Source organism: Octodon degus, unplaced genomic scaffold, assembly GCF_000260255.1.
Source record: "Octodon degus isolate 3935 unplaced genomic scaffold, OctDeg1.0 scaffold00044, whole genome shotgun sequence".
Lineage (NCBI taxonomy): Eukaryota > Metazoa > Chordata > Mammalia > Rodentia > Octodontidae > Octodon > Octodon degus.
This window is the reverse complement of record NW_004524620.1, coordinates 668,196-684,779: the sequence shown is the minus strand read 5'-3', so window position 1 is coordinate 684,779 and position 16,584 is coordinate 668,196. Positions and strand designations below refer to the sequence as shown.

Genomic DNA, 16,584 nt, shown 5'->3' with positions numbered 1-16,584 from the left:
GGGGGGGGGGGGTACAAAGGAAAGATCATTTTGTATTTATATGTACAAAATGGTTAGGATACATTTACAGCTATTTTCGCTTAATTCAATGAGAAGAAAGAGGTGTACTAATAGTGTTTGGGCAGGATATCCTGTCTGCTTCTTGTACTGTGGATAACCACTAAGAAGGTAACAATGTACAATGTATTGATTATCGAAACTGTCCTATTAATCAGCTGTGAAACTATCTCATTCATATTTATTTCTCAAAAATAAATAAACTTTTCTAAAAAAAAGAGAACCCAAATTATCAACATCCTAAATAACAGAGTATCACTAAAAAACCTACCAACAGACATTTTTTTTTTTTTTAAAAAAAAAAAAAGGGTCCTGCCAGCCCTGCCCCCGGGGCAGGCTGAGATGGCAATTGAGACTGGGCGTGGTGGCATGCACCTGTAATCCCAGCTCTTGGGAGACTGTAAGCAGGTGGATCACTATGAGTCAAATGTAGTAGTGAGACCCTGAACACCCTGTAGACCCTTCCCTAAAATACAAAAAGAAAAAACAAAAAGGGTATAAAACACAATGTATCTAATATTACAATACAGATGAGCATACTTACTTGAAAACCACAACCTCCTCCCAACATACAAGAAATGAACAATTTTGACACTCCCATATCCCTTAAGGAAATTAAGTTGAGTTGAAAATTAAGGACTTCCCCTCAAAAAATAAGATGCGAGGCATAGATGGTTTCACTTCTAAATTTCATCCATCAACTACAGCAGAAAAACAGCCAGAATTCAAAGAGAAAATGTCCCAACATGTTACATGAGGTCATCATATTTTTAATATGAAATTACCTGAGGACATTCTAAAGGAGTTTTTAAAAATCCAACACTTTCTTTATAGTCATATATAGGTACTTAGTACAATTAATACACACATTAATTTTTCTGCAAAGCAAAATAAAATGTAATAAAAAGTATAACCCCCCCAAAAATAAAAAAATATAAAAACCCTTTAACATCACTTATTTATATACTATACACATTATAGTTCCATCAATGCCATTTCACTACTGAAATGCTATGGCTAACACACTGACAATAAAGAACATTAATCAAGGACTTGGCAAAGTCCAGCCACTGAGTTAAGTGCTCTAGCTCCTTATCTTCTTCAAAATTTACAACAATGTGAAGAGATACAGTATCATGACTTCAGTTTTACAAATGTCACTGAGAATGTAAAGACTAAGAAGTGGGTGTCAAAGTGGGATGGGCTGGCAAAAGCTTCTCATCCCAGTTACTAGGGGTGAGACATGCTCAGGCAGGGCCGTCACAAGTAAAAGAAGAGCATGAGCAACTTAGTGAGAACCGACATCAAATAAAAATATAAATAAATTAAGTAACAGTTGACAAAATTCTATAAACACAACTTTTAAAAGGCAGGCTTTTCATATGTGAGAGAAAATTGTATGTGAGAGAGGAAAGTAAAATGTGTGTGTGACGTTACTGGATTCACAGTGTGACAAAAGGAAAAGGAAAAACAACTATTCTCAAGAAATGTTAATGTTTTCATAATATAGATTTACCTATATGTATCTGAGTATTACACACGTATAGTCTATTTCGACACACTCTTAGTTACAACATAGTAAATCTGGCAGCCTTCCCAATTTTTTCTCCATAGAAAGAAGGTCAACAAAAATCACTATCCCAATACTTAACAATGATCACTTTTGTGGGTATAGCAGAGGTAAAACTGACTTTTCTATTTTGTATGTAGAATTTTTAAATAATCTTGGTGATAAATATATTTACTTTTATAACTAAGTCTTTGAAAGTAAAATTTAAAAATAAAGACCAAGAGTCTCATATGATATAAATATTCAAATTCTACTTCAAATAAGCAAGTCAATGCTCAATAGTACATCGCAGCCTTATCTCCTTAGGAGACACCCTGCACCCTGTATGTCTCAGGCTGATAACTTGGACTCTGAGCTCAGCCTGTCATTTTCTTGGAACACCTCTGGGAGAAATAAAATGTGATTAAGGATGAATACATCGTGCTTGCTTGTTTGCCTTCCCAGTGTAGGCAGGCTGTCACCTTACGCATGCACAGCAAGTTGGAGTTATAAGACTGTCACGCCTTATCTATGAAGACTGCACACTGTGTTGTGTTTGCATACCACAGCACTGGGTGGGGGCTTTCCAGATCAGCCTGTGGCAAAAAGCACAGAAATAGTAATACAGTCATTGAGAGGAAAAGAAACTCAATAGTTCTGAGGCTATCACTAAGATAAATGGAGTTTTGAAATTAAATGGTGATTGCCCCTGTCAAATTGAGAAGCCTGAAAATGCACATATATTAACTGCTGTGCCTGCCAGGAAAAGGAGGGATTTTCATATTTCTGGCTCCTACATTTTCTAATTATGAAAACAAAAACAAAGAAAGAAAAGAAAATACAGGAGAAAAGGAGAAGAAAAGAAAAAACAAACAAACAAACAAACAAAAAAAAAAAACCACACATAATTCACAGAGTGCTCCTGAGAGAAACACTTAAGTTTCCTGTCCTTTTTTCCAAAAACATCTGGGCCCTAATTTTCCTCTTAGTACGTTGACCTGATAACTACAGTGTTCTATAATGTTCACATCCTTCAAACAATACTTATGAATTGTTCTGAGAAATTTAGGAAAATTATCAAAGAATAATTATCTCTGGATGGCTTCATCCTAAGGAAATTCTAAAGCAAATATCTACAACAGTGATAATTTTATGTCTTTTGCTGCATATTAAAAGAACAGTAATGATTAACAATGAAATGGCCAGACTCTTTAGGTTAAAAAAAAACAACTCCAAGTTATATTTGAAGTATTACATATTATCAATGTTTCATGACTTGTTAGCTTTTGTGAGCTATGAGTAATCTGACATTTTATGGTAACACTATACAAGTAGAAAAATTGACATATTTTACAAATGTTTATTGCTATTGCCAAAATGAGCCCAAAATAATATCACATTTGAAAAAAAACACATACATTTGGAAGATGCAGTGGTTTGTACTTAGAATGTCACCCAAAACTCTCATGTTCTCAGAGGCCGGTCTACACTTTTCCAGTGATGAGTTTATAGCTAAATGTGCCGTTAAGAGGTGGAGCTCAGAAGGGACAGGCTCTGGGTGTCTGATCTGGAAGCATTTAGCTCCCTCCTCAGCTACTCCTTTCCCTCTCCGTTTTTCGGGATGCAGTGATGTGAGTAGCTTTTCCTCTGCCCAAGCCATTTCTGCCTTGAAGTCAACAGAAATAAAAAATCCTGGTCTAGAATAAACCTTTCCTCCATTAAGTTGTGGGTACTGGGTATTGAGTCTCAGCAATAAGAAAGTGACAAGGACAGAAGATCATCTTATTAGGAACTACCTATACTATATAATTATCCTGGTATTCGGAAAAAAGAAATGCTTAGTCTGGTTCTGTAAAGAGATGCCTCAAAGAAGGTCTTATCCATGTCCTTCCTTTGTGCCTTCTAAAATTACTGAAAGGACAGATGTCATTATTAGAACTCCTTTACCTAAATCCTATGAAAATGTAAGCCCCAAGGGGATGACCTGTCCATGCATAGGTAGTCCTTAAGCACAGACTGACAGCTGAGAGAGACAAAAGGCTCTTAAGTGCATGATTTCCTCTAAACTTTTACAGTGTTGTCAATTTGGAATCCCCCGAAGGATATAATAAGGATTACTTCATTACATTTCAAATAAAAGATTTGTGGTAGAAATCATTTAATAATCATCATCATAATAAGGAAAGCTGCTATCTCACCACTGCTTCTGGAGTGACAAGTGTTAAGAACAAAAATATGACATCACAGAAACCAGAAAAAATAGGTATAAAGAACTGTGGTACCCCCCCAACTACAGTGCCTGACTTATTATATTTCATACCACTTAGAGTTGTTAGAATTAAATATGGGTCAACAATCACTAAACACATCAACAAGTGACACTCATTGAAATAAATCACAGCAAATGGCCAGCATATTATAAGCTGCTCTGACACTACCACTGCTTTCATAAATAAAAAATGAGAATTAAACTTTCATAGTAAAATATTCCACTAGACTAGATTGCAAATTTTGACACAATCAATCCATCATTGTGAAAATCAGATGAGACTTGGTCTGCTCTGGTGAGAAAGCTCATTAGTCTGTTAAATTACAACTCTGCCAAGATGGAATAATTCTTTTTGCTAAAAAATGCCTGTTTGGTAAAATATCACACATAACTTTTGGTTTTGTCTTAAGAAAATAAATGTTATAAACTGTTTTTAAATAAGTTATAAGGAACAGATAGTTTCAGAAAAACATTTTTGAAATTTTTAAACTTAAGAGTATTCTTATAATGAAAAGTAGTCATTTGCCTAATTTCTCCATTTAAAGTAAAAAATGTTTCTAAAAAGAGGAAATAGCATATTCTAATGGAAAAATAGATAATAATTTATCTTAATAGTAGAAAATTAATGTTTACTGAAAGATTTTAAACTAAAACTAAAAAAAAAAAAAAACAATTCTGAAAGAAATACAGCTTTCCTTGATTTCAGAAAATCCTGTGTGACTCTTAGTGCAAATTCTTTCATAACTGGCCACATATCCTTCCAACAACATGCCAGTGAGGACGATGATTTTACTGACTATAAGACACATTTTTTTTCATAATTTGATTAAGAAACAAATAGCAATGAGACAGTTTCAAATCAAATTGGTAGAACAGTTTCAATAATTAACACAGTGCAGTACACATTTATTTTTAATTAGCATGTTCCCCTCCTGCAAATCATACTGCTTCATACTTACATAGGTTTTATTTTGTTCGATACCCTTTGCTCTGAGAGAAAACATAAATGGAATTTCCAGAGCAGACATGGAATTACTTCACTAGGATACTTCAGAGGGTGAATGGAGCAAAAGATATATTACTATTAATCAAACTGACAACTAGAGAATGAACAGTAACTGAACATCACATACCTTCAGTCCCTATCAACAGAAATCTCCAGTTAAATAGCTAAGTATCCAGGGACAGTAGGAGTCTTGCACCCCAGCATTCACCTATCTTATAGCTAAAAACAAGACAGTCTCTTTAGTCCATAAACAGATAGTTTACAAGGACCACAAGTCACATATATCCAAGATACACTTCCTCCCTAAACCTTGTACTTCCTTCACTATTAATGAGCCTTGTGCATGCAACAGGGAGTTATCACCTGGGTATTCATGCCAGGACCATGGTTTTTATTCTGTCCTTTTCCACCTTTGTCTTCACTAAAACATAACACATGGTCACTTCTTCAGAGTTGATCGAGAAACAGAAAGCCATTGTCGGACATTTCCCACCTACGTACTGCTATATTAAAATGCATTAGTCTATTTTGCATACTTTGGTCACTTGATGGAGTTAAGTCATTTGGAAAATACTGTCTCAGTTAGTTACACAAACCATCTAATCTTTCATTACAAAATATCAAAACGCCATATTTTTACTGTCTCCACTGATAGTGATTTCCCTTCTCAGTACTGGGAAATTATGACACCCACGGTGACAGATTCAAGTTTTCTAAAATTCTTTTACCTAGAAAATTAAAATTCTATCGTAGGGCTTGAAAAAAAAAAACCCTACTTGGGTTTTTTGTTTTGTTTTGTTTTAAAATGCTATCAAATATCTTAATGAAAATGATGATTATTAGTCATCCTTTAAAACATGTATTACATAAAAAAGCTGTCAGTACATCTTGCAACTCTATCACACAAATGGTTTGCCTCAACTTTTGCACTTTAAGAAGATATTCTTTTGAACACATGCTATTCTGTCACACAGTATATTGAACAGCAAAGTATTTAAGAGTTGAAAATCAATATAATTAAGAATTTAACTACTGCATTAAGGAACTTTCTAGATGAAACTGGAAAATTTTCAAGCATGTGACAGTGAGGGATACAATGACTACTAGTAGAATTTGGTGTCACAGTCTGATTTGTGATAAGGTGCTAGCCATTCTTCAACAGTGAGCTGAACCAGGCTTGTACAAGTTCCCAAGAGCCAACCAAGTCTCAGAAATTCTGAAAGCTGGGTGATAATCACATTGGTAGTCTAAAATTCGACATAATGAATCTACTTACACCACTGAAATGAGCAAATGTGTCAAATCACAGTCTTTCCTCTATCCCTTTTCCAAAGAGCTGTTTGGTAAATGTTTTCTGGCACATCCCTAGCTGTACCATCTGTTACATTTGCATTAGTACAATATCAAACACATCATGTTGAGAGAGAATGAAACCAGGTCTTCAAATCATACTTTGAGAACTACTAGCTCTCTGCAAACACTAATTTATCTTTAAAAGGAAAGTGAAAAAACCAGGGCACTATATCAGAGCCTAGGCTCTTCTGAATGTTGGTCCTTGAGCTTTGAAATACCAGAGTAGCTTCGAGAGGCTGTCCAATTGATGTCCTCTACAAGACAGTAGAAAGAGAAGATGGAAATAGATGAGAAGCAATCTTGGTTTTAAAAAAGGAAGAGAGGACAGAGGGAGGGATTTAAAGTGGGAGGGATATAGAGAGGGAGAGAAAGGGAGAGGGAAGAGGAAAAGAGGAAAGAGAAGAGAGGGAGAATTCTCTTAAATCATAGCCTCAGAGCCCAAACCATGGCAAACTCCCACCTGCATCATCTAAGATAGAAAGCAAGTAAGTCAAAGGTTAGTATTGAGCAGAATCATGTTGAACAAGACCACTTTTCAACATGCAATGTCTATGTTCAAATTGAACCAATGCCTATATTGCTTTAGAGTCCTGCATTAGAAAACAGCAAACTATTTCTCATGTTGTTTGTAACAATGGTTGCAGGCCGTTACTGAAATCTCAGATGTGTGCAGAAGAGCCTCCTCTATGTAGTGGCCTTATGGAAATGACAGAACATTCCTGTTTAATGAGACTATATTCAAAAGTAAATTGCTACAGTTTGCAAATTTCCAAAGCCTGTTACATATGGCTATATATTTACCAGAATCACAAAAATAAGAGAAAAAGAAAATCACTTACTGTGACAAGACAATACTTTCATTGAATGCAAGCAACATAACAGACTTTCATGTTTCATTTGATCCTCACAACCAGTGCAGTTTAGTTTACAATCAGATTCACAGGGGTTAATCTACATGGCCAATGTTATCAAAGTGGAGAATGAAGGATTCAAGCAGTCTTAACCTGGAGTCTGTATGCTCTATCTCAATGTAACAGAGGCTTCTTGTATTACATGATTCAGAGAGCAATACAGACGAATGCAAGAGACCCTTTGATATTCAGATCAATAAACTCAAACAAAAGCTGGTAAAACTATGCTGGTTCTGGCACATAACAAAGAGTCTGTGCTAGACAACAACATCACCAAATTGTGTAGCCATGTCTGAAATCTGCCACAGTGAATTGTTACATTTATTAAAAGTAATAAAAGTCTCCATTGCTACAAAAAATCATTTTACATTTTTGATTTTTTAAAAACATGCTTCTGCTACAAGCAGGCACAGGGGCCTGGGGTTCAATTCCCAGGATTTCCAGGCCTGCTATGCGGGCCCTGCCTCCAGGACACGCTGAGACAGCAACTGAGACTGGGTGTGGTGGCACGTGCCTGTAATCCCAGCTCTTGGGAGGCTGCAAATAGGTGGATCACTGTGAGTCTGATCTAGTACTGAGACCCTGAACATCCTGTAGACCCTTCCCTAAAAATACAAATAAATAAATACATACATACATACATACTTCTGAGAGATAAATAATCTAGTTTGCATTAAAATATTAAAGAAAGGAAAAGTTCTTGAGCCACTCTTCCTAGCAAAATGAGAAATAATGAATATGCTCATTTATGGTAATTGTTCCTTCTTCAAAAAATAATCTCAGGGCCGGGGAGATGGCTCAGTAGGATAAGCGCTTGACTGGCAAACGCAAGGATCTGAGTTCAATCCCCGGTTCCACACACACAAAAAAAAAAATCTCTCTGCTTTCAATTACAACTGACCAAGTAAAGCCCTATAGACTGTTTATAGCCTTCTAACAGCTGCCTCTATTTGGCATGTGTTAACGGACATTGACCCATCAAGTATTGGATCAGTACTGAAGGAGTGACCCTATCTTTGGAACTCTGACCCAAACATATTCACTCAATTAAAAAAAAAAAAAAAAAACCTATCAGTAATCACTTCTCACATAGATACAATCAGAAAAAATAGACAATTCTGCCCTCTGGGCCAAAAAGTAAGATTTTTCTCTCACAATACTCTTTAATCACAAATGATCTGAAGATCTACTTATCTATCTAGTAATATTTTTAACATTAGTCCTCAAGAAAAGTGAGTTCAAAACTAAAAATTTAAAGGCACCAATCCATTTCCTTTTACCTCACTTTTTCTATGAACAAATTTTAACATTCCATAGTAACAAGACACCGTTCCACTCATTTACGCATTTTTCTCCTATAGATATCTACAGCCTTCAGAAAGTATATTATTTGTAGTCATGCTCATCTGACATTTTCCATTTTACTCAAAAGATTTTATGGTTTGGTATTACAGCAATATACAAATTTGACAGCTTGCAATAGGATCTGGTCCCGGTAGCAAATCATTTTGACAGGTAAGTACTATACAGCCACTAATGTACTCTTCTTTCTTACACTACACATATCTAAAAACCTTATGAAGTTGGAGACGTGTATGTTGAAATCCTGAAGAATATTATCTTAAAGTATTAGAAAACTATACTGGGCTTATCAAATAATAGGATAACAAATAACACAATTACATCATCTATAGGGTTTCTTTTTCCTCTATGCTTAAATAATAAATGTGTTCATTACTGTCAATATTCACTGTTTTCTTACAATTTGTATTTTAAAATAATTTAACATGCAAATAAATCCATTTACAAGTTCATGTGCAACATAAAGACTATACAATACTATTCACTCTTTTAACACAGTGAAAAATAATGTTCATTTCAATATGTACATTTTAATATCTCAGAATATATGTCTTTATATTTCTCAAAATGCAGTAACAGGGCCTGTCATATACAACATGAATTTCTTTATAAAGCTGCTCACAAACACTGCTGAAACATTAAAGAGAACTCTCAGTGATCCTGTGAGTACAAGGGGCAGACTCCATGTCTTTCCCTTTCTCCCTTACTGTAATTCTATTTTTAGTATTCAATACATCTGATAACATGAGCTCAAAAGAGAACACATGCTTCCTTTTAGCAACAGAAGCCTAATTATATTTTTCCCCCTTGATTCGACTCTTCAGATGGAATGCCACAGTTAAGCCACTCTATTTTCAGAATTGATGTTCCTTTCAAAAGTATAATCTTTGGCTTTCAGGTCCACTATTACTTGCCTTCAGGTACAAATTCCCAAGTGTATAGAGCCTTCTAAACAGAATATTATGCTCTAGCCAGATTCTGGCTGGCTCGTTGTTCAGTCATCATGGCAGCGTAAATGCCTTTTCAAAATAACGCTCTTCACTCAGAGAACTATTATGCCTGGTTTGATTCCATCATGAAATATAAAGTCAAGGTTATTCAGTGCCCAGGGTCAAGTTCAGTTACTCTAAACTTCATTTCTATTTGGTTGTAGAGCTAGGATTTCCAACATACAGTCCCAGGAATGTCTAGAGAGAGGGAAATCAAAGGCCGCACAGCTGCGAGGAAGTCTGCACTGATCGATGAGCACTGTATGCTCATCACACAATGCAACAATCAAAACATGGATCACCTATACTGATGCACACAGCGCAATATTTAAGTATCTTATAGCCACCTTATTTGAAAACTTGGTCTTCAAATAGGATGAATATTAAAAACTAATGGCTGCATTAATTTAGAGTTCTCTATAACTTTCCAAGAACTTTCACAACCCCAAACCTACTTTTGCTGTTTTACAAAAATTCCATATATACTTAATAAATTTAATCTGCATCAATATATACAAAAAAAGGAAGAACAAAACAAGCAAACCCCACATTTGTAGCATGTATGCAATAAATACCAGAAACTCGTGCTTACTTTACTCCCTTTGGTGGTATTTTTGGTGTCCTTCCATTAAATCTTATAGTTAAATCTAAATATCTTAATGATAATCTGCTGCTGACTATATCTGCCATCTTCTTTTGGTGAGAACATACTATGAAAATGTCAACTATACTCTCTGACGTAGCCATTTGTCCTCTCAATTATTTCTGATTACCTGTTATAGGTACTTTTTTAAATTACAAAAACAAGTCATACTAACTTGGATATATTTTATACCACTCCACTTTTTTTCCTGTGTTTTCATAAATTCTGTTGCTAACCAGAGTTCAGTTATGACTGGGGGTAAACAATCACACTTGCAGAGGGAAAAAGGATGGAAGGAAAGAAAAGGAAAAGAAATTCTGCATACATTCTAAAATTCACACCAGGCCTCAGGGAAGGAGTAAGCAAGAAAGAACCCCAAGAATAACTTCTCCCACATAGAAAGCTAATTCAGAAGAAAATTAATTCTAAGTAAATGAGTAGATTTTCTTTTGTACTAAACAATGAATTATTAAAGCACTTAAAATTAGCCATAGAAATGAAAAAAAAAAAAAAAGAACTTCTTAAAAAGAAATGTAGTATTCATTTAATTAAGAGGTCATGCCAATGACATCAGCAGGAAGGGTGGACAGACAGCACCCAAGGACTTTCAGAAAGCACACACCATTTCAACACACTGTGCTGAAGGTCACTGAAAAATCCTAGGCCACTTGCTATCTCTTCTTTCCCTAAGAGTGAAAATCTGCTCATTAAGTATATAAATTGAAATCTCATATAATTCTCTCTGCATAAATAATTTTACAGGAGGTTTTTTCCGAGGCCAGAGTTCTAGTCTCTAAACAAATAAAATGCTACCAATAATATTAACAAAATACTTCCACATAAATCTCAGTATTCCACATTTTGGAAAGACTGCTAATAATAATATTTTAAAATCAACAGCTTTAATAGCTCAAAATATTTTAAACTCATGTTTTCCCATCAGTCATTCTTAAAGCCTCTTGCAGTTACCAGTTCTGACTAGTGTTGCACATTACTTACACCAAAAATCATTCACATTTCCCAAGGGAAAGTAGGACTAAATGTATGGCTAAATGAACAACTGGCTAACTACTGCCATTTGGAATCCATACTTCGAAGGCATCACAAAAAATACTCTCTATTCCCATACTGCAACCCACTGTGAAACACACCCACATCCAACGCCTCCACACACACACCACTGCATACATGCATGAGGCTTGATGAGGCCCTGGAAAAGGGAAGTGGTACAAGAGTTGAGAAACTGGTATGGCAGCACCGCCTAGTGGGCACTGCAGAGAGACACAGCGGCGCCCTGGCTACTGCTTCAGGGGATGGGTGTCTGTTCACGTGCGTCTTCAATCCCACAGATGAGCAAATGTTTCCAATCAGAACTCTTAGCCAATGGTGCAAGGGTGGCCAGGGGCGGTTGAGAGGATCTCTGAAGTACTGCCATCCTCCACAATGCAATCATAAACCTCAGTGCCTTGCTTTAGAGCTGCATGCAGACAGGTATGTGTGAATTCACTTCAATTACATTTAAAGGAGAAACTGTGAAAAAAGGCCCAAAGCATTTATTATCACTTGGTCAAACCATTCTAATCATAACTGCTTTAAATTAGAAGTAGGGAAAAAATCAATTATTCTTTTTCCTTGTATTTATTCCATAAATGTCTGCTCAATAACTATATGCATATATGCACATCACAGAGTTTAATCTTGGTTGAAACTTCTTTAGTAACCAATTCAGTATTGTTTTTCTAGGAACAGGTAATACTACAATACTAAATCATATTATATAATCTTTAATTATACACTATCTAATATGCACACATTGCCAAATGTTACTTTACTGACAAGAAATTGATACAATTTGTCAAAAAAATTATCTAGGATTATTTTATGAAAGTTAACAATTTCTGTTGTCACCAAATATAGTCTATCAACTAAGCTATTCTGCTGGCAAGCTAAATGGCCTGAGTTCAATCCCCGGTTCTGCCAAAAAACAAAACAAAACTAAGCTATTCTGTATCTAAAAATGAAGAAAATAAAAAAAAATTGACATTTTATGTATATATCTGCCCTGTAGACCGGTGAATTGTCAAATGAGTTATTTTGCATCCCAGAGGATATACAGCAATGTCTGTTTGGTCAGAAACACTGGAATCCTATGACACACATATGACCAGTCCTCACCACAAAGAATTACGCTATCTAAAATGTCAATAATTTTTCACTGTTGGTAGGAGTGTAAACTAGTGCACCACTGCGGAAATCAGTGTGCAGAATCTTCAAAAACTAGGAACAGAGGTTCTATTCAACATAATCATTCCCCTTCTGAATATCTTCCACAAAGAAAAAGCATCTTACCACAGTAGTATATGCACACCCATGGTTATATCAGCACAGTTTGTAATAGCCAAATCTTGAAAACCAATGAATGAATAAAGAAGATGTGATTTTTTTTTAGACAAATAGAATACTACTCTCCATAAAGAAGGATAAGCTTGAAACATTTCTAGGTAAATGGATGCACCTTGAGACCATACTCTTAAAAAATCAGACACACATGTGCAAATGTCACATTATTTCTCTGGTATGAGAAACTGAAAGTGTAAAGAAGAACCAAAATGTTTAATAGGTATTGTGAAATAGGAAGAAAATGTTCAAAAGGGGAGAGAAACAAAGGAGGGAGAAGGGAAAATGTAAGAAAGGAAACATTTAAAAATGAGAAAAGAAGGGAAAATGAGAACAAAGCCTTTGTAAGTGGGGAGGGAGGACCAGCTGGGGGAAGGTAGGGAAATGGGAAAAAAAATCGAGTTATATCCTGTACCAATACACATTCTCTGATGAATGTGATCATTATATATACCTAAGATGTACCAATAAAATCTGATTGGAAATTCAAAAAACAAATGTTGGTAATGCTAAGGTTAAGACTTTCTAAATTAAATTAAAAGACACTAGAGGATAGGTAAAATGTGTTATTTGAAAATGTACATCCCATTTGTCAATACAGGTGTTCTCAGGTAAAATAAACTTAGTCTGATATCTAAATAGTTCTTGCTATGTTCCCATCTGTAGAAATGGGAAGGTGGAGGCCAGAAAAGGGATCCTTGAGGGTCCAGTAAAATACTGAAAATGGCACATGAGGACATAAGTATGTTCATTAAATAGGCATAAGAAAACAATTTGTCCGGACTTACGTAGGCCTGGATGGAGCAGCCCTATGACAGTGCGGCTCCTCTCATTTACTGGTCATGGGTTTGTTAGATTACCATTTAAAATCCAAACTGTCAGGAACTGGCCTGATACACAAAAGAGCATCTCTGGGCAAGTACATTCCACCACTCAAAAAAATGGTAACTTCATAAATTTTATTATTTACAGTCTTTCTCAGTCTGATCATCATGAGACACTGGTAAACACTGTCACCAAGACAGTGGCTCTTTCTTGAGCATTATTAAAAGGCTTCTTGCCACTGTCTCCTGCAAATTACTACAGCATTGTAGTATCATTTGGGTTTTTCTCACATGAGCATTTGAATACGCTATTTCAGTAACTTCGCCATGAACAAAAAATTACATAAAGCACATAACAATGTCTATAGTTTGGTATTTCTACCTAACTACTGAATTATACACATCAAAGACACCTCCAAATGTTTGTGAGCATTGTTTTATCATTGGAATGATCTTAAATTTAGTGAGAACATATTCTTCATTTAAGGATGGAAACACTGAACAAAAATACATGATCTGCATAATCAAGATAAAGAACACCACCACAAAGAAAACTGCTAGCATCACCATTTCAAACCCAATTACCAGCTGTCAAGACGTAGGCTGTAAATGAGATTGCAGTAACAAGGCCATCCTTTCTTACTGCTCTTGCACAGCCCTTTTAGGACTCCTGTGAGTAATGTTAAATCACCACAAAAGCCAGGACACAAGCACTTAGTGCATCCTCAAGAACGGGGCCACTCATCCTGACAGGCACTCTGCCAGTAGAGAGGGAAAGGTGATGCTAAAATGTAGCATTTGAATGTTCACAAATAAATGTTATTTCATAATCAGAAAAACATTTGTATTTGTTGCACAAAACATTAAATTCTCTAGTATGCTAATTCATTCACCTTTAAAATACCCTTTATTACTGTCCTAATGCTTATAAATGCTTTGTCTGTTTAGGTGTTTTTTTAAAGGCCATGTAAAGTGGACCATTCATTCTCATTTTAGTTTACAAAACTTAAACCATCACATACTGATCCACCACTTGTATTAGACATTAACAATCCCCAGTTCTATGAAAAGGTCACATAAAGTTTTTCACAAAGTAAAATTCTTGATAGAAGGAAAAAAAAAAAAAAAAAAGACTAAATTCTTAGGAAAAGGACCCAACGACAGCATATCCTGCTCACCTTGAGTAAGAGTTGCACAAAAATAACCAAGTCAAGAAGAGAGAATTTCCACGTTAGTGCATGTAATGTTCTACAATGAAAATACCTTAGGCTAAAACTACCAGAGACTGAAGCAATGCTAGAGTATTTAGTCTACCTGAAAGACATGCTGCATGCTAAGGCCATGCAGTATAACTTCACGGGAAACTCTCATTAAATACACAACATAAGGCAAAACCAACGATCTATTTGCTCACAAGTGAACAGAACTAAAGTTAACTCAGGACCAAGGACATCAAAGAATTATGTTTTCAAAAAAATGATGCTCTTAACAAAAGAAACCAGTGGGAGATCTTTTAATGAAAGTTCCTGAATAGGTCAGAAGAAACAGACCAGAGAGGTCAGCATACTGACTTCCACCTACTCATAATAAGAAAATCCCTTCATAATAACAAAAGCTTCTGCATTTCTCTGCATTCTTCTAGCTAAAAACATGATGAAACTAGGTTAGATACATTTTGCCAAGTCAAAACTAATGAAAGAGAGACAGAGAGAGAGAAACACACAGGAATTTAAACAGAGCTGGACAATTCAGTCTGTTATTACACATCTAAGCAGATAACCCAGAATGTGAATATTTACATTAATCCAGAAAATGGCTTAAACCATTCCCCTCATTTCAAACAGAATTTGAGAATGGTTATAGGCAAACTTACAATTTAACAAAAAAAAGGAACTTATAAGGATAAATTTATGCTAAAAGAAAGGGTGGAATAAAGTAAAGCTATGAGAAAAGCTAAAAGAAAGTAAGGGTGGAATAAAGTAAAGCTCATCTGAGGAATGTGAGCGTTAAAAAAAAATTTACAATACAAAATTAACACTAACTTATGAGATAAAAGTTCTCCACTCACCAATTTCAACCTCTGTAAAGGTATTCTGCCCACATCTATTTGTGTTCTTTCTGGGACGTTAGTGAACCGAACTTCCGGGACTGCAACAGCGCACATGACATGGGCCCACCTACAAGAAGGGAGACATCAGACATAAGCAAAGGCTCAGTAAACTTACATACCTTCATACTTCACCCTGCAGATGACCATCTCACAGAGGAGAGACATGCACAGAAAGAGGCCAAAAGCCTAAATCTATACAACAGATTTTCAATTTTAAACCACATGAATGACAGAGTACCACACCTGCCCAGCTCCATGACAAAAAACCAGATAAAGATGAGGGCTGCAGCCCTGTTAACATGTACACTTCTACCTTCATTTGATTTGCAAAACACTAAAATGTAGAGTTCCTGGTTCGTTTGATGATAAAGTATGTGTGGGTTTACTGTACTTTAATTAGTACGCAGCAAAGGACTGATCAAAACTGCACACTGCAGGTAAGCTTTTCAATATAATACACATGTCATGCAGAAAACTAGTTCAAGCTGTGAAATTTTTGTGTAAGAATACTAAGTCTTTAATTATTTCTCACTGCAATCCTCGTATAAATCAAAGGAACAAAGATATACGGAGAAATAATATTTAGTTTCACATTCTGTGGTAGTCTAGAAAATTGTTTCACAAACGTTACACCCCCAAATAAACACAAGATGTGTAAGGTCTGAAGGGGTCTTGTGAAAATTAGCAAATCTGTCAATCTACTTTAAGCCAAAGCACACATATTTGTTTCATTTAAACAACATCAGGAGACTGGAGAGATAGCTCAGTGGTCTAAAGCACCTGCTTAGGCAAGCACACAGGGGCTGGGGTTCAATCCCTCATGGCAGGCTAAGCTGGCCAATAAAATAATAAAATAAACAAACAAACAACATCAGATTCCATAATATCTTTTAAGAAAGCAAAGAAAGGACAACTGTCAACTCCCTAGGCTGTTCTTCCATGCTGAAACAAGCATGCTATAGGAAACACTAATTTTTCCATTTTAGTCCACCTATAGGAAAAGATCTTCCAATCACATGAGTCTTTACCACACCCACCTGAACTGTCTCACAGTCCAAACAGCCTGTATAACATTCCAGAACCAGTGAAGGTGTTTTTAGTGTAGTATATACTA

At 35.6% G+C, this 16,584-nt stretch overlaps 1 protein-coding gene across 5 annotated transcripts in view; it reads right to left on the bottom strand.

The window, feature by feature from the left end:
• Positions 1 to 16,584, bottom strand: part of Kdm4c (lysine demethylase 4C) — a 461,014-nt gene that overhangs the window by 168,577 nt on the left and 275,853 nt on the right. For all 5 annotated transcript variants that reach the window (XM_004631706.2, XM_023715829.1, XM_023715827.1 and 2 more), the window contains one exon: positions 15,429 to 15,537. In XM_004631706.2, coding sequence (XP_004631763.1) covers positions 15,429 to 15,537 — 109 coding nt within the window. The remainder of the gene's footprint in view (positions 1 to 15,428; positions 15,538 to 16,584) is intronic.